Source organism: Grus americana, chromosome 31, assembly GCF_028858705.1.
Source record: "Grus americana isolate bGruAme1 chromosome 31, bGruAme1.mat, whole genome shotgun sequence".
NCBI lineage: Eukaryota > Metazoa > Chordata > Aves > Gruiformes > Gruidae > Grus > Grus americana.
This window is the reverse complement of record NC_072882.1, coordinates 782,059-803,514: the sequence shown is the minus strand read 5'-3', so window position 1 is coordinate 803,514 and position 21,456 is coordinate 782,059. Positions and strand designations below refer to the sequence as shown.

Sequence of the window (21,456 nt, the reverse complement as noted above, 5' to 3'; positions counted from 1 at the left end):
GGTGCCCCCCCCACGGGGCCCGGTCCCCAATGGCCCCCCCCGGCCCCTATAGGGACCCCCAGTCCCCTGTGCCCCCCCCGGCTGATGCCCCAGGGCCCCTATAGCCCCCCCCGGCGCCCCCCCATTAACCCCTTGTGCTCCAGCCCCAGGGCGGCAGCACCCACGGGTGGGGGGAGCGGGGGGGGGGGTGTCCCAGGCTCCCCCCCACACCTCGGTGGGGTGTCACGGGGGGGGGGGGGGTCACCCCGTGCCGGTAACCGGGTGCCATTAACCCCTTAACCCCTTCCTGCCCGGGGCGACCCGCGGGGGTTAACGGGCCGGCGGTCACGGGGGGGCGAGGGGGGGCGGAGGAGGAGGAGGAGGAGGAGGAGGAGGATGGGGGGGGGGGGGCAGCGCTCCGCCACTCCGGGGCCGCACCGCCGGGGCCGGGAGCAGCGGGGGGGTCCCAGCACCATGAAGGTACGAGGGGAAGCTGGGGGGGGGGGGGGTCGCGCTTTTTTTTGGGGGGGTTTCCCTGGGTTTTCCCAACCGGGGGAGGGGGAAAGGGGAAACTGAGGCAGCGGCGTCACCCGTGTCGTGACGCGGCGCGGTCTCGGGCGGTCCCCCCCCGGTGTGTCGCTGTCCCCCCCGGTGTCCCCCCCTCCGTGTCGTGTGTCCCCCCCCCTCCGGCCACGGGAAGCGGCTCTTGTGTGCGCGGAAGCCGGGGCGGGCCCGGCCCATCCTCGGGCCGCCCGTCGGTCCCGGAGCCGCTCCCGGAGCCGGTCCCGGCCCCCCCCCGGCTCCCCCCCCGGCCCCCCCCGGCCCCGCCGCCATGAAGCCCCCGGGCGCGGTGGGGACGCTGCTGCGCGCGCTCGGCCGCCGTGACGGCACCGACACGGTAGGGCGAGGGTGGGGGGGTCCTCCGGGGGGGGTCCCGCGTGGGGTGTGTCCCCCCGTGGGAACCGGGCGGCAGGGGCGGGGGGGAGGCTTGCGGCGGGACCTGCCCCCTCTACCCCCCCTCCCCGGGTGTTAACCCCCCCCCCCGGTTTCGCCCCTGGGACCCCCCCCCGCGGTCTCGCCCAGCCGCCCCCTCCCCACGCGTGACGCGAGTTGGCCGGGGCTCAGCCGAGAGCGCTGTGTCGGGGGGGGGCAGTGCAGCAACCCCCCCCCAAGCTGCTTTCCCACGCTGTCCCCCCACGCTGTCCCCCAACTCTCCCCTCTCTCCCACGCCCCCCTCCCCTTCTTCTTTTCCCACGCCCCCCCCCACGCTGCTCCCCCTCCTACTCTCCACTTTTCCCACTCTCCCCCTTTTCCCACGCTGCCCCCACACACACTCTCCCCCTCTCCCACGCCCCCCCGGCCGTGGGAACCGGCGGGACCGTCCCGGGGGGGGGTCGGATCGCTCCCGCCCCCGGGGCCCCGTTTCCTGGGCTGGTCCCGGCCCCGCTTCCTGCGGCGGGACACGGTGTCCCCGGCCGTGGGCCAGGACACGGGGGGGGACACGGGGGGAGGGACACGGAGGGGCCCTGGGGACAGCCGGGCGTGGAACAGCCCACGCTGTTGGTACCCACGGCCCCCCCTCCCTCCCGGATCAGCCCCCTCCCGTGGTGGTGGGGGTCCGTGCCTCAGTTTCCCTCGGTGGGGCGTTGCGGGTGCGTGGGGCAGGGACGGCGTGGGTCCGTGGGGTGACATGGGTCCGGGGGCACAGTGCGTGTGTCCGTGCGCCCGTCAGAGTCCCCACGCACGGGGGGGGGCGGGAGGGGGGGGCGCACGGGTCCCTGCACCCCCATGCCCTTCCCCACGCCCACGGGTGTCCATCCCACAGCCCCGGCAGCCCCCCGCGCCCCACAGCTTCCGGGAGAAGGCGTTCCGGCGGGGGGGGGCGTGTGCTGCCTGCCGGGAGCCCCTCGGCCCCCAGGGCCTCGTCTGCAGAGGTGACCCCCCCACGGCCCCCCCACGGCCCCACGCGGGATGGGGCTGGGGGGGGCTGGGAGGGGGGATAATGCCGGGGGGGAGGGGATGCTGGGGGGGGGCTGGGGATGAGGGAGGATGCTGGGGGGGGATAATGCCGGGGGGGGGGGGGATGCTGGGGGGGGGATACTGGGGAGAATGGGGGGGGATACTGGGGAGAATGGGGGGGGAGTACTGGGGATGCTGGTGGCCTGGACTGGTTTGGTCTGGGGGGGTCCTGATGTCCCTTTTGTGCCCCCCCCCGCAGTGTGCAAGATCACCAGCCACAAGAGATGCGAGGCCAAGGTAGGGGGGGCCGGGGGGGGCGGTTGGTGGCCCAGGGGGTGACACCCCCCCCCATCCCCTCCTGGTCCCCAGGGTCGGGGGGGGGGGGGCACGCGCAGCCCCCCCGTGTCCCCCCACAGCAGGATGCTCTGGGTTGGGGGGGTCACATCGCCCTCGTCCCGGCCCCCCTCGCGGCCCCCCCGCCGTTGTGCAACGCCGGCCTTGGCCCACGGCCCGGGGCTGCAGCTGGACAAACCGCGGGACAGACGGACACGGGGGGGGGCACGGACACGGGGGGGGCACGGACACGGGGGGGGGGGGGGGGCCGGGGTCAGTGTCTGCCTGGGCAGGGCAGCCAGAGGGAGCAGCGAGGTCGGAGCAGTGACCCCCCCACTCCCCCCCAGGTAAAGCGCGGGGTCCCCATGGGGCCAATACTGGGGGGGGGCGGGGGGGGGCACTCCTGCCCCCCCAGCATGAGGTGCCTGGGTCCCCCCCGATTGAACCCCCCGTGCCTCAGTTTCCCCCCCGGATGGGGGAACAAGGCAGATTTGGGGGGGGGGGGGTGTCTCTTGCTTGGGGAAACTGAGGCAGGCGCCCGTGAAAGGCGCCCTGTGCCACCCCGGTTATATTTAGCCCCGGCCCCCCCGCCCCCCCGCCCCGCCCGGCCGCCATCAATCGGCGCCTCTGTCCCGGCCGGGCACCCGCGCCAAGAACAACACGGGGGGCAGCGAGCGGGGAGGGAGGGGGGGGGCTCCGGGGGGTGCCACTGCCGGGGGGGCTGGGGGCCTCCGAGGGGCGGGGTCCCTCCTTGGGTGGGGGTCCCTCCGTGGGGCCGGGGGTCCCTCCAAGGGGCGGGGTCCCTCCGTGGGGCCAGGGGTCCCTCTGTGGGGTGGGGGTCCCTCCGTGGGGCCAGGGGTCCCTCCAAGGGGCGGGGTCCCTCCGTGGGGCCGGGGGTCCCTCTGTGGGGTGGGGGTCCCTCCGTGGGGCCAGGGGTCCCTCCAAGGGGCGGGGGTCCCTCCGTGGGGTGGGGGTCCCTTCGTGGGGCTGGGACCCTCCGTGGGGCCGGGGGTTCCCCTATAGGGCCCCCCCTCGCTCCTTGCAGGTGACATCGCCGTGCCAGGCTCTGCCCCCCCCCGAGTTGGTAAGTGCTGGGGGGCCGGGCGCGGGGGGGGTCCCCGTCTCGCCCTGGCGGCAGGCGGGAAAGGGGAAACTGAGGCAGGGCCCCGCGCCCCACGGTGGGGACTGGGCCCCCCCGCGCTCCCCCCCACAGCCCGCTCTGCCCCCCCAGAGGAGGAACACGGCCCCCGTGCGACGCAGCGAGCACCTGGTGAGTCCCCGGCCCCCCCCCATGTCCCCCCGCCGTGGGATGGAGCCCCCCATAACTCCCCCGTGCCCCCCCCAGGGCTCCACCAAGTCCCTCAATAGCACCCGGCAGCGGAACACCCTGCCCAGGTAAGGGGGGGGCCAGGGTGGGGGGAGCCCGGGGGTTGTGGGGTGCTGGGGGGGAGCCCAGGGGGCTTTGGGGTGCTGGGGCAGGGGGTTATGGGGTGCTGTGGGGTGGGAGAAAGCCAAAGGGTTATGGGGTGCTCGGGGGGGGGGGGGAGCCCAGGGATTATGGGGTGCTGGGGGGGGGACCCCAGGGATTATGGGGTGCTGTGGGGTGGGGGAAAGCCAAGGGGTTATGGGGTGCTATGGAGGGGGGAGCCCAAGGGCCCTTGGGGTGCTGGGGGGGGAGCCCAGGGATTATGGGGTGCTGGGGGGGGACCCCAGGGATTATGGGGTGCTATGGAGCGGGGAGCCCAGGGGTTATGGGGTGCTATGGAGGGGGGAGCCCGAGGGCCCTTGGGGTGCTGGGGGGGGAGCCTGGGGGGGCAAGGGATGCTCCGGTGGGTGCCGTGGCCCTGGGGTGGGTGCTGTTACCTGGGGGTGGGCGTTGTGGCCCCAGGGTGGGTGCCGTGGCCCTGGGGTGCACGCATCCCCCCCCCCCCCCAGGAGCTTCAGCCTGGAGCAGGTGATGGAGCGGCAGTTCGACTTCGACCTCACCTACGTGACCGAGCGCATCATCTGCCTCCGCTTCCCGGGGGGGCTGGAGGAGTCGCGGTACCGGGGGCACCTGCGCGAGGTGGCACACATGCTGACCTCCCGCCACCGCGACAAGTACACGGTGCGGAGCCCGGGAAAGGGGGGGCACGGGGGGGACGGGGACCAGGGGGCGGCCGGGGTCGGGGGGGGCAGGATGGGGACAGGAGAGTGGGGTCCATGGGGACAGGACACAGGTTCATGGGGGCAGGAGGGGGACAGGATATTGGGGTCCTCAGGGACAGCGTGGGACCAGGACATTGGGGTCCCTGGGGACAGGGTGGGGACAGGACATTGGGGTCCCTGGGGACAGGGTGGGGACAGGACATTGGGGTCCATAGGGACAGGACAGTGGGGTCCCCAGGGACAGGGTGGGGACAGGACATTGGGGTCTGTGGGGAAAGGACATTGGGGTCCCCAGGGACAGGGTGGGGACAGGACATTGGGGTCCATGGGGACAGGACAGTGGGGTCCCTGGGGACAGGGTGGGGACAGGACATTGGGGTCTGTGGGGAAAGGACATTGGGGTCCCCAGGGTCAGGACATTGGAGTCCCCAGGGACAGGAGGGGGGACAGGACATTGGGGTCCATGGGGAAAGGACATTGGGGTCCCCAGGGACAGGACATTGGGGTCCCCAGGGACAGGAGGGGGGACAGGACATTGGGGTCCATGGGGAAAGGACATTGGGGTCCCCAGGGACAGGACATTGGGGTCCCCAGGGACAGGACAGGGACAGGACATTGGGGTCCATGGGGACAGGACACAGGTTCATGGGGGCAGGAGAGGGACAGGATATTGGGGTCCTCGGGGACAGCGTGGGACCAGGACATTGGGGTCCCCAGGGACAGGACAGGGACAGGACATTGGGGTCCCCAGGGACAGGGTGGGGACAGGAGAGTGGGGTCCATGGGGACAGGGTGGGGACAGGATGCTGGGGTCCCCAAGGGCAGGACACGGGGGTCCCCAGGACAGACCGGGGGTCCCCAGGGGCAGGACACGGGGGTGCCAGCTGTGGGCAGGGGCCACCACCCCCCCGGGGTGCAGGGTCCGGCAGAGCTGGGGCCGTGCCTCAGTTTCCCCTGTGGGGACGCAGCCGGGGGGTCCCCAGCCCCCCCCTGAGCCCTCCTGCCCCCCCCCCAGCTCTTCAACCTGTCGGAGAAGCGCCGGGACATCGCCCGCCTCAACCCCAAGGTGAGGGGGGGGGGGGGTCCTGGGGCCGGGCCGGGGTCCCGGGGGGCTCCGGGGTCCCGGGGGGGTCCTGGTGCTGATGGTGCCCCCCAGGTGCAGGATTTTGGGTGGCCGGACCTGCACGCGCCCCCCCTGGACAAGCTCTGCTCCATCTGCAAGGCGATGGAGGGCTGGCTGCGGGCGCACCCCCAGCACGTCGCCGTGCTGCACTGCAAGGTGGGGGGGCTGGGGGGGCCGGGGGGGGCTCGGGGGGGCTGGGGAGGGGCCATGGAGAGCCGGGGGGGAACTGGGGGGAACTGGGGGGCCAGGGGGGGGCTATTGGGGGAATGGAGGTGCTCGGGGGCAGGAGGGGGGGGGGCGACATGGGGGTGCTGGGGGGACTGGGGGTGCTGGGAGATGGGGTGCAGGGGTTTGGGGGTCCTGGGTAGAGGGGTGCTGGGGGGACTGGTGGTGCTGGGGGCACTGGGGTGTTTGGGGGTGCTGGGCGGGCATAGGGGTGCTGGGGGGTACTGGGGGCACTGGGACCATCCTGAGGGGACGGCTGGGGGAGTGGGGGGGTCCCTGACCCCCCCGGCCCCCCCAGGGCAGTAAGGGCAAGACGGGCGTCATCGTGGCAGCCTACATGCACTACAGCAAGGTCTCGGCCAGGTACGGGGGGGCTGAGGGGCGATGGGGGGGCTGGGGGGGCGATGGGGGGGCGATGGGGCTGGGGGGGGGCTGGGGGTGCCAGGTCAATGGGGGAGCATGGGGACGGGGGGGCCACGGGGTGGATACGTGGGCAGAGGGAGGTACGGGGCGTGGGGGGGGCGCACGGGGGGGGGGGTCTCGGGGTGCTGTGGGACCCCCCTGCCCGTGCGGGGCCCTGACACCCCCCCCCCACCCCCAGCGCTGACCAGGCCCTGGGGACCCTCACCATGAGGAAATTCTGCGAGGAGAAGGTGGCGGCCGCGCTGCAGCCCTCCCAGAGGAGGTGGGGGGCCATGGGGGGCCGGGGGGGGCCATGGGGGGCCGGGGGGGCTACGGGGGATGGGGAACAGCTCCCCAACTCCCTGCCTGGCTCAGGATGCTGGGGGGGGGGGGGGTGGTGCTGGAGCTCCTGGGGTGCTGAGGGAGCTGGGTGCAGCGTGGGGGGGGGGGTTGCTGGGGCTGTTGGGGTGCAGGGTGCTGGGTCGGAGGGTGCCGGGGCGCTGGGTGCTGGGGGTGCAGCGTGCGGGGTGCTGTGGTGTTGGGGTGCTGGGAGCTGGGGCTATCGGGGTGCTGGGGGTGCAGGGGTGCTGGGTGCAGGAGGGTGCTGGGGGCGTGCGGGGGGGGTGCCTGGTGCAGGGGGGTGCAAGGGGTGCGTGGTGACGGGTGCAGGGGGTGTGGGGGTGCATGGTGCTGGGGTGCAGGGGTGCGTGGTGACGGGTGCAGGGGGTGCAGGGGTGCATGGTGCAGGGGTGCGGGGGTGCGTGGTGACGGGTGCAGGGGGTGCAGGGGTGCATGGTGCAGGGGTGCGGGGGTGCGTGGTGCCGGGTGCTGAGCCCCCCCCGGCCCAGGTACATCGAGTACTTCAGCGGGCTGCTCTCGGGGAGCATCAAGATGAACAGCAGCACCCTGTTCCTGCACCACGTCCTGCTGCCTGCCCTGCCCGCCTTCGAGCCCGGCGCCGGTCAGTGGGGCAGGGCCCCCCCGGGACCCCCCCAGCGAGACACAACCCCCAGTGGGACCCCCCCCCCCCCCGCAGTGAGACACCCCCCCTCCCCCAGCGGGACACCCTCCAGTGGGACCCCCGGGACAGGGACCCCCAGGGCAGGGACCCCCGGGGCAGGGACAACCCCCCCCCCCCCAGCTGAACACTCCCCCCCCAGTGGAACACCCCCCCCAGCAGGACGCCCCCCCCCAGCAGGACCCCCCCCAGCAGGACCCCCCCAGCAGGACCCCCCCCCCCCAGCAGGACTCTCCCAGCAGGACCCCCCCAGCAGGACCCCCCCCCCCCAGCAGGACCCTCCCAGCAGAACACCCCCCCCCAGCAGGACCCCCCCCAGCAGGACCCCCCCAGGCTGACCCCCCTCTGCAGGTTACCAGCCCTTCCTGAAGATCTACCAGTCCATGCAGCTCGTCTACACCTCGGGGGTCTAGTGAGTGTGCCCCCCCCCCTTGCACACCCCCACACCCACCCCCCGTGTGCCTGGCGGGGGGTCCCGGGCCCCTCCAGCCCTCACCCCCCCCACCCACCCACAGCAGCACCTCGGGCCCCGGCCCCCAGAGCCTCTGCATCACCCTGGAGCCCGCCCTGCTGCTCAAGGGGGACGTGATGGTGAGCGCGCGCGTGTGCAAGGGGGGGGTGTGTGTGCATGGGGGGGGTGTGCGTGTGCACGGGGGGGGGGTGTGATGTGCAAAGGGTGCGTGCGAGGTGTGCGCGTGCGAGGTGTGCACATGCACGGGGTGCCTGTGCAAGGGGTGCGTGTGCAAGGGGTGCGTGTGCAAGGGGTGCGTGTGCAAGGGGTGCGCGTACAGAGGATGCAGATGTGAGGGATGCGTGCATGGGGTGCACGTGCAAGGGGTGCATGTACAAGGAATGCACATGAGGAGTGCGTGTGCAAGGGGCACGTGTGCGAGGGGCACGTGTGCAAGGGGCACATGTGAGGTGTGCATGTGCAAAGGGTGCTGGACGGAGGGGGACGATGCCCGGTGTGGGGTGCTGCCCGTGCAGGCATCCTGGGGGGGGGGGGTGTGTCTGCAGTGCGTGTGCACACACCAGGCCTTGCACACGCGTGTGCGCTCAGGCTGTGCCCCCCCCCCCCCAGGTGAAGTGTTACCACAAGCAGAGCCGCGGTGCCGGGCGTGAGGTGGTTTTCCGGGTGCAGTTCCACACCTGCACCGTGCACGGCTCCCAGCTCGGCTTCCGCAAGGAGGAGCTGGACGAGGCCTGGCGAGGTGGGGGGGCGGGGGGTCCCGGGGGTCCCGGGGGGTTCCGGGGGTCAGGGGGGGCTGGGGGTACTGGGGGTACCGGGGGTACTGGGGGTACTGGGGGCCGGGGGGTACCGGGGGGTACTGGGGGTCAGGGGGGGGCGGGGGGTACTGGGGGTACTGGGGGTACTGGGGGGGGCCGGGGGGGGCCGGGGGGTACTGGGGGGTACCGGGGGGTACTGGGGGTACTGGGGGTCAGGGGGGGCTGGGGGGTACCGGGGGGTTCCGGGGGTACTGGGGGTACTGGGGGCCGGGGGGGGCCGGGGGGTACTGGGGGTACTGGGGGTCAGGGGGGGCTGGGGGTACCGGGGGTACCAGGGGTTAGGGGGTACTGGGGGGCTGGGGGGGCTGGGGCATGGGGTAAGCAGGAGGGTGCAAGGAGAGTTGGCATGGGGGGACTTTGGGGAGGGTGCAGGGAATAGGGGGGGCCCCCCACGGTCCCCCCAACCCGCCCCCCCCATCCCCCCCCCCAGACGAGCGCTTCCCCTCCGACGCCAGCGTCGAGTTCGTCTTCTCCTCCGGCCCCGAAAAGCTCAAAGGTGAGGGGAAGGGGGGGGGGGGGGGCCCCCCTGGGGACCCCGGCCGGGCCCCCCCCCCCCCCGCCCCCAGCCCGGCACCCACGGCCCCCCCGTGCCCCCCCAGGCTGGGACCCCCTCCGCAGCCACCCCGCCGTCTCCATCGACTACAGCGTGGGGGACCCGGCCGTGCGCTGGGATTCCTACGAGGGCTTCAACCTGCACCACCAGGACAGCCTGGAGGGTACGGGGGGGTCCCACAGCCCTGGGGTCCCCCCCCGTGGGCACAAAGGTCCCCCCATCCTCGGTGTCCATGTGGGGGGGGTCCCGTCCCCCCCCCCCTTTTCCTGGGGGTCGCTGCATCCCCCTGTCCCCAGAGCCCCCCCCATGGACACGCAGGTGTCGTGCCCGCCCCCCCCCCCCCTTTTTTTGGGGTCACGGCCCAGCCACGTGGGTGTCCCCCCCCCCCCCTTTTCCCCCGCTCCCTGCCCAGACATGTGGGTCCCCCCCATTTTCTGGGGGTCCCAGCTCCCGGGGGGGGGGGGGGGATGCTCAGGGTGGGGTGAGGGATGGGGGGTGCCCAGGGGGTGCAGAGGGGGTGGGGGGTGCCCAGGGGTACGGGGGGGGTTGAGGCATGGGGGGGTGATGCCTGGGGGGGGTACGGGGGGGGGTGATGCATGGGGGGGGTGCCCGGGGGTGCAGAGGGGGTGGGGGGTGCCCAGGGGTAGGGGGGGGGGTGATGCATGGGGGGGGTGCCCGGGGGTGGGGAGGTGATGCCTGGGGGGTGCCCAGGGGGGTGCAGGGGGGGGGATGATGCCTGGGGGGTGCCCGGGGGGGGCGGGGGGGGGGCGGAGGGTGCATTGGGGGGGTGCCCAGGGGGTGCGTGGGGCTGGCCCCCACTCTGCCCCCCCCCCCCCCCGCAGAGCTCTCGCACACGCGGGGGCCGCTGGACGGCAGCCCCTACGCCCAGGTGCAGAAGAAGCGGGCGCCCAGCCCCTGGACCCCCGGGGGGGCCACCGACTCCCCGTCGCCCCCCAGCCCCCCAAACGGCGGCGACTCTGGGGCCGAGCCCCCCCCCCAGCCGCCCGCCGCCCCCCACCGCCGCCGAGCGCCAGGAGCTGGAGCGGCTGCTGGGGGGCTTTGGGGTGCGGGGGGCGCCCCTGGGGGAGCGGGAGACCCCCATCCTGGAGGATGAGCACCCCAATACCGCGCCCTACGGCACCCCAGCACCCTACGGGACCCCAACAGCCCAGGGGACCCCGATATCCCAGGGGACCCCAGCACCCTACAGGACCTCGACGCCCTATGGGACCCCAACATCCCACGGGACCCCGATATCCCAGGGGACCCCGATATCCCAGGGGACCACAGCACCCTACGGGACCTCGACACCCTATGGGACCCCAACATCCCAGGGGACCCCGACATCCCAGGGGACCCCGACATCCCAGGGGACCCCAGCACCCTACAGCACCCCGACATCCCACGGGTCCCCGACATCCCACGGGACCACAGCACCCTACGGGACCCCCACACCCTATGGGACCCCGACACCCTACAGCTCCCCGACACCCTATAGCACCCCGACACCCTATGGCACCCCAACACCCTATGGCACCCCGGCCCCCCCGCTGTGCCGCCGGGCCAGCCTGGCCCCCCCCTGCTCCTGCCGCTACCGGCCCCCCGGCCCCGCCAGCCCCGAGGGACCCCGCTGCGGGGCCGAGGGGAGCCTGGAGCGGCGGCGGGGGGGCCCCGGGGGGGGCGAGAAGCGGGGGGTGCACCGCTCGCTCTCTGAGGGGTTCCCCCCCTGCGGCTACGGGCGCCAAGCGGGGGGCTACCTGCTGCTGGAGGAGCTGGCCCCCCTTTGCCCCTGCCAGGACTGCCAGGGCTGGGGGGGCGAGGGGCCCCCCCCGCTCCCCACCCCCCCGCTTTATGGCGTGCGCTTAGAACGGGGGGGGGGAAACTGGGGGGCACCCGCTCGCCCTCCGGCCCCTGGCGAAGCCCTGGAGCCCCCCGCGTGCCCCCGTTGCGGCCACCCCGGGTTGGGGTTGGGACGGGGCCCCCCCCGGCCCCCCCCGGCCCCCCGGGACCCCTACGGCAAAGTGGGCTACGACCCCCCAGGGCTGGAGGCCCGCGAGGGCTACGGGATCCCCGGGCAGCCGGACCCCCAGGAGCCCCCTGGTGAGGGGCTGGGGCACGGGGGGGCACAGGGGCGTGGGGGGGGTATGGGGGGTGGGCGGGTTTGGGGGGGCTTATGGGGGGGGCTGGTGGCCGCAGAGGGGCTCGGGGGGGGCTTGCTGGGGGCAAAGGGGCTACCGGGGGGGCTACTGGGGGGGCTTACTGGGGCGGCTAACTGGGGGGGCTAGGGGTGCAAAGGGGTTACTGGGGGGGGGGCTTACTGGGGCTACTGGGGTGTGTTGGGAGCTCGTGGCCACAGAAGGGCTGGGGGGGGCTGCAAAGGGGCTGCTGGGGGGGGGGGGCTTACTGGGGGCCCCCCAGAAGGAGTTCCGGGGGTGCTGGGCCGGCTCTCACCCCCCCTCTCTCTCTCTCTGCCCCCCCCCCCAGAGCGGAGGAGCCCGGGCGAGGGGGGGCCCTGGCGTGGGACCCCCGAAGGTCCCAGCTCGCTGCGCCGCTCCCCCCGGGACCTGGGTGCTGGTGGGTGCCCCGACACCCCGGACCCCCCCAGCACCCTCTGCCGGGGCCCCGCCGAGCCCCCCCCGCCCAGCGCCAGCACCGCCGTGAGCCCAGCCAGCCCCCGCGGCCCCCAGCCCCCCTCGCCCGGCAGCAGCACCCATGGGTGCCCCGGAGAGGTGCCGGGCTCCCCGACCCCCGCCTTCCCCCTGCCCACGGCGTACTACGAGCCCCCCCCGGCGCAGCCCCCCCTACCCGAGAAGCGGCACCCACCAGCACCGGGGGGTCCCCGAGATCGAGCGTCCCCCCCTCAACACGTCTCCTTCGCCCCCGAGCGCAGCCTGGGGGGCACCCATGGGTGCCAGGGCCCCCCCGAGGCGGAGGCACCCGCAGGCGTCACCTTTGTGCAGGACACGTCCAAGTTTTGGTACAAACCCGGCCTCTCGCGGGACCAAGGTATTGGGGGGTAGGTGGGCTGGAGACCCCCCCCCCACCCATCAGCCGGGGGCACCCAGGCGCGTGGGTGACGGGGCGGGGGGGGGGTCCCGCAGCCGTCGCCCTGCTGAAGGGGAAGGTGCCGGGGTCCTTCATCATCCGCCACAGCAGCTCCTTCCAGGGCGCCTACGGGCTGGCGCTGAAGGTGGCCACGCCGCCCCCCCACTGCCTGCCCCCCAGCAAGGGTAGGGACCCCCCCCCCCCCCGACCCGCCATCGCACACCGGGGCACCCCCCCCCCCCCAAATCCTGCGCAGCACCCGCACCCCCGCTGCATCCCTGGGTGGCCCCATCCCCACGGGTGCCCCAGCACCCACAGACCCCCTGGGCACCCCATAGAGCCCCCCCCAGCACCCCATGTCCCCCCAGGACCCACAGACCCTCTGGGCGCCCCATAGAGCCCCCCCAGCACCCCAGGTCCCCCAACACCCCCCCAGAGCCCCCCCCAGCACCCCATGTTCCCCCCAGCACCCCCAGAGCCCCCCAGCACCCCATGTTCCCCCCAGCACCCCATATTCCCCCCCAGCACCCCATGTTCCCCCACAGCACCCCCAGAGCCCCCCAGCACCCCATGTTCCCCCCAGCACCCCCCAGAGCCCCCCCAGCACCCATGTTCCCCCCAGCACCCCGCAACCCCCCCAGACCCCCCCAGCACCCCATGTTCCCCCCAGCCCCCCCAGAGCCCCCCGGACACCTCCCTGGGCGCGGTTGGGGGGTGCAGCAGCAGGGTCTGTGTGACCCCAGGTGTCCGGGGCTGGGGGGGGGGGGGTCGGGGCACCCATAGGCGCTGACCTGCGCCCCCCCCAGGGGACCCCCAGGAGCAGCTGGTCCGACATTTCCTCATCGAGACGGGACCCCGGGGCGTCAAGATCAAGGGATGCCAGGACGAACCCCACTTCGGTGAGGGAGGAAGGGGGGGCTCGGGGGGGGGGGGTTTCGGGGGGGCCCGGGGGGTGCAGGGTCCCTGACACCCCCTGCGCCCCCGCAGGGAGCCTGCCGGCGCTGGTGCTGCAGCACTCCATCACCCCCATCTCCCTGCCCTGCGCCCTCCGCATCCCCAGCAAAGGTAGGTGACACCCACCCCCCCCCAAAACCGTGCTGCCCCCCCCCGTGTCACGTGTGTGTCCCCCCAGCACCCTGGGGTTTGCCCCCCCCCCCGCCCCATTCCCCTTCCAGACTGAGATGGGGAGCCAGACCCCAGCCCACCAACCCCCCCTCCCCCCAAAATTCCCCCCCCCCCCCCAAACCCGGGGGGGGGGGCCCAGGTGTCCTGGCAGTGGCCCCAGCCTGTGCCCCCCCCCCCCCAGACCCGCTGGAGGAGAGTCTGGAGGTGCCCGTGCCCCCCAACATGAGCACGGCCGCCGACCTGCTGCGCCAGGGAGCAGGTGGGTGCTGGGGGGTGCTGGGGGGGGGCACGGGGATGGGGGGGCACGGGGATGGGGGGGGCCCCGGAATGGGGGGGCACGGGGATGGGGAGGCGCTGGGCTGGGGGGGCACGGGGATGGGGGGGCACAGGGATGGGGGGGTCCCGGAATGGGGGGGGCACCAGAATGGGGGGGCGCTGGGATGGGGGCATCAGGCTAGGGGGGCACTGGGATTGGGCGGGGGGCCCTGGGATGGAGGGGGGGCACACTGGGATGAGGGACATTGAGATGGGGGGGCGCTGGGATAGAGTGGGGGGCGCTGGGATGGGGGGGCACCAGGTTGAGGGGGTGCTGGGATGGGGGACATTGGGATGGGGGGGGGGCACTGGGATGGGGCGTGGGGCTGTGCCCAGCACCCCGCTGTCTCGGGGGGGGGCTGTACCCCCCCTTTGGGGGTCCGGGGGCTGTACCCCAGCTGGGGGGTGCAGCAGGCCGCCCCCCCACCGCCGCCCCCCCAGCCTGCAGCGTGCTCTTCCTGGGCTCGGTGGAGACGGAGTCGCTGACGGGGCCGCAGGCGGTGGCCAAGGCCACGGGCACGGTCCTGGGGGGCACCCCCCGCCCCCCCGCCTGCACCGTCCACTTCAAGGTGTCGGCGCAGGGCATCACCCTCACCGACAGCCAGCGCAAGTGAGTGACCCCCCGCACCCACAGCCCCCCCCCCCCCCTCCGGGCAGCACCCCAGGGTGCCACAGCCCAGCATCACCCCGGGGTGCCCTCAGCCCTGGGGGTCCCGACCCCCCCCCCGGTATCATCATCCCTGGGGGGGTCCCGAATTACCCCTCCCCAGTGTGTGGCGTGTCGTCCCCCCCCCCCCGGGAAATGGGGGTCCCACCCCCAAACCCCCCCACTCATCCCGTGTCCCCCCCCCCCCCCAAGGCTCTTCTTCCGCCGTCACTACCCCGTCAGCAACGTCACCTACTGCAGCACGGACCCCCAGGACCGCAGGTGACAGCGAGGGGGGGTCACACACACACGAGGGGGGGTCTCACACACGTGGGGGGTCCATCTGGCTAATTAGCACCCCGCTAACGATGCTCCCCCACGCACACAGGTGGGCGAATCCAGATGGCACCACCTCTAAGTAAGCACCACAGGGGGACCCCCGGGGAGGGAGGAGGGTGCTGGGGACCCCCCCTGGGGGTGGGGGCAGCCCAGGACCCCCCCCCCCAACAGCTCTGCCCCCCCCAAAGGATCTTCGGCTTCGTGGCCAAGAAGCCGGGGGGGCCGGGGGGCAACGCCTGCCACCTCTTCGCCGAGCTGGACCCCGAGCAGCCGGCCTCCGCCATCGTCACCTTCATCACCAAGGTCATGCTGGGCACCCACCGCAAGTGAGGGCCCCCCCGGGCCCCCCCCAAACCATGGGGCACTGCTGGACCCCCCCCACCCCCACCCCGTGTTGTGGGGACAGCGGCCAGGTTGGGGGGGGGGGGGTCGCCCCCCCCCCGGCAGCGTGGATGGAGGGGAGGGGAGGTGGGGGTAGGAGGAGGGGGTAGGAAGTGGGGGGGCTCCAGGGATGCCCCCCCCCCCCGTTTTGGGGGTGCGGGGGGGGGGGCACCAATAAAAGCAAAGTCTATTTTTGTCTAAGAAAGGATTTATATGAGTTTAGTCAGACGTCTCTAATATATATATATATATTATGGGGGGGGCGCGGAGCTGTCTGGGGGGGCGGACCCCCCCCGTCCGACCATGTGCAAATGCCAACGGAGAAACCAACCCCCCCCGGCCCAGGCTCCTTCTTTCTGCGCCGGCTCGGTCAGGGGGGGCCCAGCCCGGCCCCTCCGCCCCCCCCCCCCGTGGTGTGGGGGGGTCCTGGGGCGGGGGAAAGGGGCGCAGCCCCCCCCCCCGAACGGGTGGGGGGATCCTGGGGTGGGGGTTACATTCACAAGGTGGGGGGGGACAGGACAGTGACACCATGGATTTGGGGGGGGGCACAAGTGGGATGTGCCCTTAATTCTGGGTGTGCCCCCCCCCCAGGGACCCCCCACCACACACTGCGCGGCAGGGGGGGCAGCGGGGCGCCCGCAGCTCCACGGGTGACCCCCCCCACGACAGAGCGGGACACCCCACTGCTGGGGGAAAAGGCCTTAAAGTGCGCGGGGGTGTGGGGGCGAGGAGGGTGGGGGGTGCCCCCCCCGTGCCCCCCCCTAACCGCTGAGGGGGTGCAGGTCCACCTTGACCTTCTCTCCGCTGCTGAGCATGCCCACGGTGGGGAAGTACCCGCCGGCCGGCACCACCGCCTCCTTCTTCCCGATGATCTTCCCGTTCCGCGTGAAGAAAACCTGGGGGGGGGGGGGGCACACACGGGGGGGGGGCGGTCAGGCCGTCCCACCCCCCCCCCCAAAATCCAGGGGGTGGGGGCAGCGACACACACACACACACACCCCCTTCAGGAGGAGCCACGGCAAAGGGGAGCGCACTGCTGGGGGTGAGGGGGGTTTGGGGGGGCTCAGTCCTGCCCCCCCCCGGGCGGGGGGTGCTCTTACCACCACCTTCTTGCCCTCGTGCTCCTGCTCCATCTCCTCCCCGTCATCTTCCTCCTCCTCCTCCTCCTCCTCCTCCTGGTGCAGGTACATCACGTTCCGGACGGGTTTGGGCTTCACCTCCGCCGTGTCACAGGTGTCGTCGCTGTCACCTGAGGGGGTGTGACGTCACACTCCCCCCCCCCCGGCATGCTCAGCCCCACGGGGTGGGGGTGGTCCCCGGCCCCCCCGTACCTTCGCTGTCCAGGATGTAGTCACGGGGGAACATGATGCCGCAGCCCATGATGTCACCCTTGTAGCAGCGGGGGCCGAAGGGGTCCCCCACCCCGCTGCCGTGGAAGATCTTCCCGTCGTCTGGTTTGGGGGGGGGGGGGGAAGGTGTCACAGGGCCCCCCCTCCACAGCATTGGGCCCCCCACCCCCACAGGGCTGCCCCCCACCAAGGGGGGTGATGGGGGACAGGGCTGGGAAAGGGCTTCCAGGAGGAGGAGGAGGAGGCTGAAGGCCAGGGGTGGGATGGGATGGGATGGGGGGGGCAGCATCCCGGGGGGGGCAGTGCCAGCATCTGGCCTGTGTGGTGGTTTGGGGGGGCACGGGGGGGGGGGTCAGGGCGAGCACAACCAGTACAACGGACCCAAACCACTGGAGGGGGGCAATGACACCGACCGCTGAGACCCCCCCCCACGTCCCAGGGTGGGGGGGGTCCCGGACCCCAAATACCACTGGGGGGGGGTGGGGTGGGTGATGTCCCACTTTTGGGTGCGGGGGGGGTGTCCCCACATTTGGTGGCAGCGGGGCGGGGGGGGGTCGCTCACCCGCATGGTACGCCACCGAGCCCCTGCTCCAGCCGGGATGCCGATTTTTCGGGTAATCCTGGACAAAAAGAGGAAGAGGAGGGGGATGAAGGCTCTGAGGCGGAGAGGGGGGGGGGTCACGCAGCCCGGGGGCCCCCCCCCCCCGGCACCCCTCACCTTGCGGGCCAGCCCCAGGGCGATGTAACACTTCTCCCCCGGGTCGACGATCTCCACCTCGAAGTAGTGGCTGCGGGTGCTGAGGGGGCGGCGAGCCTGCGCCAGCCCCACGTCCACGATGCTCTTCCCTTTGCCCACGTACTCCAGCAGCTGGGGGGGGCACACACGGGGGGGGGGGGGGTTGGGGGAGAGGGCAGCCCCCCGCACCCCGCCAGAGCAGGGTAAAGGGGGGGGGGGCAGCATAAAGATTGGAGGGGGGGACTTGGGGGGGGGGGGTAAATCTGGAGGATGACACCTCAAAGATGGGGGGTGACACTCCAAACTTATGGAGGGGGGGGGGTCTCAAATATGAGGGACACCCCCCAAATCTGCAGGGGGGCAACAGCCCAAAGTGGGGGGGACCCCAAACCTGGGGGGACACCACAAACCAGGGGGGGACATGCCAAATCTGGGGGGGACACCTCAAACCTGGGGGGGGACACCTCATGTTCCCAGCCCTCAAGAACATGCGACACCCCAAAGGGACATGGGGGGGGGGGGGCACAGGGACGGCCTGAGCCCCCCCCCCACAGCAGCAGTGCCGGGGATGGGGGGGAACGGGGCCCCCCCCGGTTGGCGGTGCCGGGAAACGGGTGGGAGCTGCCGGGGGGGGCCGGGGCTGTTTACGCCGCCGAGGTCGGGCTGGGCCTGCGCCCACATTCCTGCCCCCCCGCGGCCCCCCCTGCTTGGGGGGGGGCTGGGAAAAAAAAACCCTTTAAGAGCTGCAAAACATCCCCTTTTTCCCCCAAAACTGACAGGGAAAAGGGGGGCCGGGAGGGATGGATGGGTGGGAGGGGTTGGTAAGGGGGTGCCCCCCCTCAGCACCCCACTGAAGCCGTGGGGGGGCCCACAGCCCCCTCCCCCCCCGAAGGAATGACTGAAATATGCGGAGGAGGACGAAAGTGAAACAAATCGGCGGCCTAACGGGGGGGGGGGGACGGGATGGGGATGGGAGGGTCCTGGGCATTGCTGGGGACCCCCCCACGAGAAACGGGGGGACACTGAGGCACGGGGGGGACCCAGGCACCAAGGGGGGGCGGAACTGAGGCACGACATGGCAGGGAAACTGAGGCACCGAGCAGGGGGGGGAAACTGAGGCACATCACGGGGACCCCCGCCCCCACAGGCTCCAGGCGCCCCCGACCCCCCCAGGCTTTGGGGGGGGCCCAGCCCCACCCCCCTGCCGCGGTTAGCGCCGGCATTGTTCGGCGGCAGCGGGTGGCACCGGAGCCGGGGGGGGGACGATGCAGAGAGGGAGCACGAGGCTGCGACTGAGCGTGGGCTGCCGGGGGGGGGGGGGATGGAAAATGGCCCCCGGCGCTGAGCTGCAAACCCTTAAAACTCGGGGGGGGGGCCGGGGCTGCGGGTTTGTTTTTGCAAAGGGCAGGGGGGCCCCCCCCCGACTGCCCCCCCCCCCCCGCAGCGGGCACGGCACAGCCCTCCGCTGTCTTGCGAAAGCGCTGGGGCCCCCCCAGACCCCCCAGAGTGGGGGTAACAGTGGGGACACGGCCAGGTCCTGCACGGGGTGCTCTGCCGCGATTTGGGGGATTCCACTGGGTGGGGGGGAGTGTGCTGGGGGGGGGGGCACCCACTGGGGGAAGGGTTCCAGCAAGGGGGGGCCCCAGCTAAGGAGGGAAACGGGAGCTGCAGGGCTGCTCACCGATTCTGGGGGGAAACGGCGCCTTTTTGGGGCTCACCGCAGCACTTGAAGTTTCACCCCTCCCCAGCGTGGCCACGCTCAGATCCCAATTTCCCCCCCCGCCAAATCCTGACACCCCCCAAAAAGGGCTTCGTGCTGGGGGGGGGGGATGACACCCTGCGCCGCGCAGCGTCGGCCGTGCGTGTGCGCGCGTGTCCCCGTCCACAGCCCTGCGCGGTGCCTGGCACGGGGCGGGGGGCACCTCCCGTAGGACCCCCCCCCCCCCCCGATAAACAGAGCAGGGGGGACGTGGGGGGGGGGGGGCCCACTCACCGTGCCGCAGACCTTCACGTCGTGCAGCCGCCCCCACTCCTCCTCGTAGCTGTCCACCATCATGGCGCTGTCGTCCTCCTCCGTGCCCAGCTCGGCGTGGAGGTGCAGCCGGACCTCCTCCCCCAGCGAGTGCATCCCCACCGCCGGGAAAAGCCCCTCGGGGGACAGCGGCATGATGGTGGAGCCCACCTGCGCGGTTAGGGGGGGGGTCAGGCGGTGACCCCGAGGCAGGGGTACGGTGAAGCGCGGGGCGGGGGGTCTCACCCTCTTCCCGTTTTTGGTGAAGAAGATCTGGGCGGTCTGCACCTCGAAGGAGACCAGCTCGATGCCGCAGCCGATGCGATCGCCGGAGCTGCACTTGGTGCCGAACTGGCGGCCCTTGGCTCTGCCGCTGTACAGCCTGGGGGGGTCAAACGGGGCGGGGAGGGGGGAGCTGAGCGCCGGGGGGACAGCCGGATCCCTTCCCGGGGGGGTCCCGGCGGGCCCCCCCAACCCCACGCCACACTCACTTCCCGTCATCGGCATGGTACGCCACGGAGTCGGGCAGCCAGCCGGGCTGGTGGTCCAGGCTGTAGTACTGCGGCACGAGGCCGACGGCGATGGTTCCCCGCACCCCGCTGTCCACGATGGACACCTGGGGGGGCACACCGAGAACACCCGTCACCCTGCGGGCACTGGGAGGGTGCCACCAGCTGTGCCCCCCCCTAAATTTGGGAGAGAAACCCCCCCACACACACACACACACTGGGGCGAGGTCTCACCTCGAAGTAGTTGTTGTCCCTGGTGAGGGGCCGCGGTGCCACGTAGCAGCCGACCTCGCCGGAGTTCCCGTGATAACTGGGGGGGGACACACACACAAACCACGGGTGACGGTCACGCACAGCGCTGGGCACCCACGATGCCCCCCCCTGCCCCACGTGGGGGTGCAGGGGGACCTCCCCCAGCCCACACCTGAGCGTGTCGCCGTCCACCAGGATGTGCTTGGCGCGCTCCTGGTACCGCACGGCCCGAACCTCCCGGATCTCCCGGATGCGCCGGCGCCAGTTCAGGAACCTGTAGTGCAGGTTCAGGTCATCCATGGCGAGGGGAAACCTGCGGGGGGGGGCGGCAGTCAGGGACCCCCCCGGCCCGTGGGGCCCCTCCCTGCCCCTGCTGACCCCTTCGCTATTGCCGTGCCCCCCCACAGCACCCCCATAACCAGCACCCCCCCCGCCCAGGCGGCTCTGCGGCCGTGCCCCCCCCCAACCCCATGCTCGCCCCCCATTCCCACCACCCCCCACATGCAGCCCCCCCATACTCATCCCCCCCACCTGCCTCCCCCATACCTCCCCAACTGGGTCCCCCCATACCCACAACCGGGGTGCCCCATATTCACAGCCCCCCCATATTCGGATTCCCCCCCTCCACATACCCACAACCAGCTCCCCCATACGTGACCCCCCCATAGCCCCAAAACCGGACCCCCCCATAGCTGACCCCCCCACACCAGGTCCCTCCATACCAAGCCCCCTCTGCACCCCCATACCCTCCCCCCCACCCAAACCCCCATACCCGTGCCCCCCCATGTCCCCCCATACCCGTGCCCCCCCATACCCGTGCCCCCCCATGTCCCCCCATACCCGTGCCCCCCCATACCCGTGCCCCCCCCATGTACCCCCATACCCGGGCCCCCCCATACCGGCCCCCCCATTCCCTCACAACCCGCCCCCCCCACCCCGGGTCCCTCCACACCCAGGCCCCCCCTCGCCCCAGAGCCTCCCCCCACCCCCATACCCGGTCTCCCCCCCGCCCTCACCGGCCCGGCCCCGGCCCCGGCCCCGCCCGCCCCCTCCATGGGCTCCGCGCTCCGGCCGCTCCCGGCTCCGGCCCCGGCCCCGCCGCCCTCACTCACATCCGGGGCCCCGCGCTTCCTCCTCCGCCTCCTCCTCCTCCCGCCCCGCCGCGCCTCTCGGCCAATCGACGACCGATGCTCCCCGACTGACGGCTCGTATTACCAATCGAAGACCGGAGGAGAGGGCGGGGGCGGAGCCCGCGAGGGGTGTGTGGAGGTCACATGACCCCGCGGGCCCGGGATGGGAGTGGCGGGAGCGGGCGAGAGGAGAGCGCCCCCTGCAGCAGGGGCGGGGAACTGGGGGGATACGGGGGGAACTGGGGATACTGGGGATAATGGGGATACTGGGGTGTGCACTGGGGGACTGGGGATAATGGGGGGATACTGGGGGAACTGGGGATACCGGGGTGTGCATTGGGGGGGACTGGGGAGGACTGGGGGAACTGGGGGAACTGGGGTGTGCACTGGGGGATACTGGGGGGGACTGGGGGGACTGGGGGACTGGGGATACTGGGGGGACTGGGGGATGCACTGGGGGGCACTGGGGGGACTGGGGATACTGGGGTGTGCACTCGGGGACTGGGGATACAGAGGATACTGGGGGGACTGGGAGACAGCGGGGTGCGCACTGGGGAACTGGGGGGACTGGGGGGTACTGGGGGATACTGG

At 73.0% G+C, this 21,456-nt stretch overlaps 2 protein-coding genes across 3 annotated transcripts; one reads left to right on the top strand and one right to left on the bottom strand.

Moving 5' to 3' along the window:
* Window positions 1-745: 745 nt before the first annotated feature.
* On the top strand, window positions 746-14,927 carry TNS2 (tensin 2). Its single transcript, XM_054807202.1, is given in 28 exon segments — window positions 746-877; window positions 1,805-1,913; window positions 2,198-2,235; window positions 3,317-3,355; window positions 3,503-3,541; window positions 3,617-3,666; window positions 4,207-4,378; window positions 5,435-5,485; window positions 5,576-5,698; window positions 6,066-6,130; window positions 6,369-6,452; window positions 7,018-7,130; window positions 7,539-7,599; window positions 7,703-7,778; window positions 8,269-8,398; window positions 8,905-8,970; window positions 9,074-9,190; window positions 9,870-10,032; window positions 10,034-11,127; window positions 11,512-12,033; window positions 12,129-12,257; window positions 12,879-12,971; window positions 13,060-13,137; window positions 13,379-13,456; window positions 13,954-14,122; window positions 14,372-14,440; window positions 14,547-14,576; window positions 14,686-14,927. Coding segments are annotated over 28 exon segments (3,966 nt in total). The 5' UTR covers window positions 746-811; the 3' UTR covers window positions 14,828-14,927.
* A 146-nt stretch (window positions 14,928-15,073) lies between these two features.
* SPRYD3 (SPRY domain containing 3) lies at window positions 15,074-20,980 on the bottom strand. Of its 2 annotated transcripts, none has more exons than XM_054807147.1 (11): window positions 20,848-20,980; window positions 19,908-20,048; window positions 19,718-19,793; window positions 19,466-19,590; window positions 19,221-19,356; window positions 18,957-19,145; window positions 16,946-17,095; window positions 16,790-16,847; window positions 16,210-16,329; window positions 15,979-16,127; window positions 15,074-15,774 (listed from the first exon to the last, which is right to left on the bottom strand). In XM_054807147.1, coding segments are annotated over exons 1-11 (1,281 nt in total). In that variant the 5' UTR covers window positions 20,850-20,980; the 3' UTR covers window positions 15,074-15,639. The 2 variants fall into 2 exon arrangements, with proteins under 2 accessions (XP_054663122.1, XP_054663123.1); XM_054807148.1 differs by having other exon boundaries at window positions 15,080-15,774; window positions 20,752-20,863.
* Window positions 20,981-21,456: the final 476 nt, after the last annotated feature.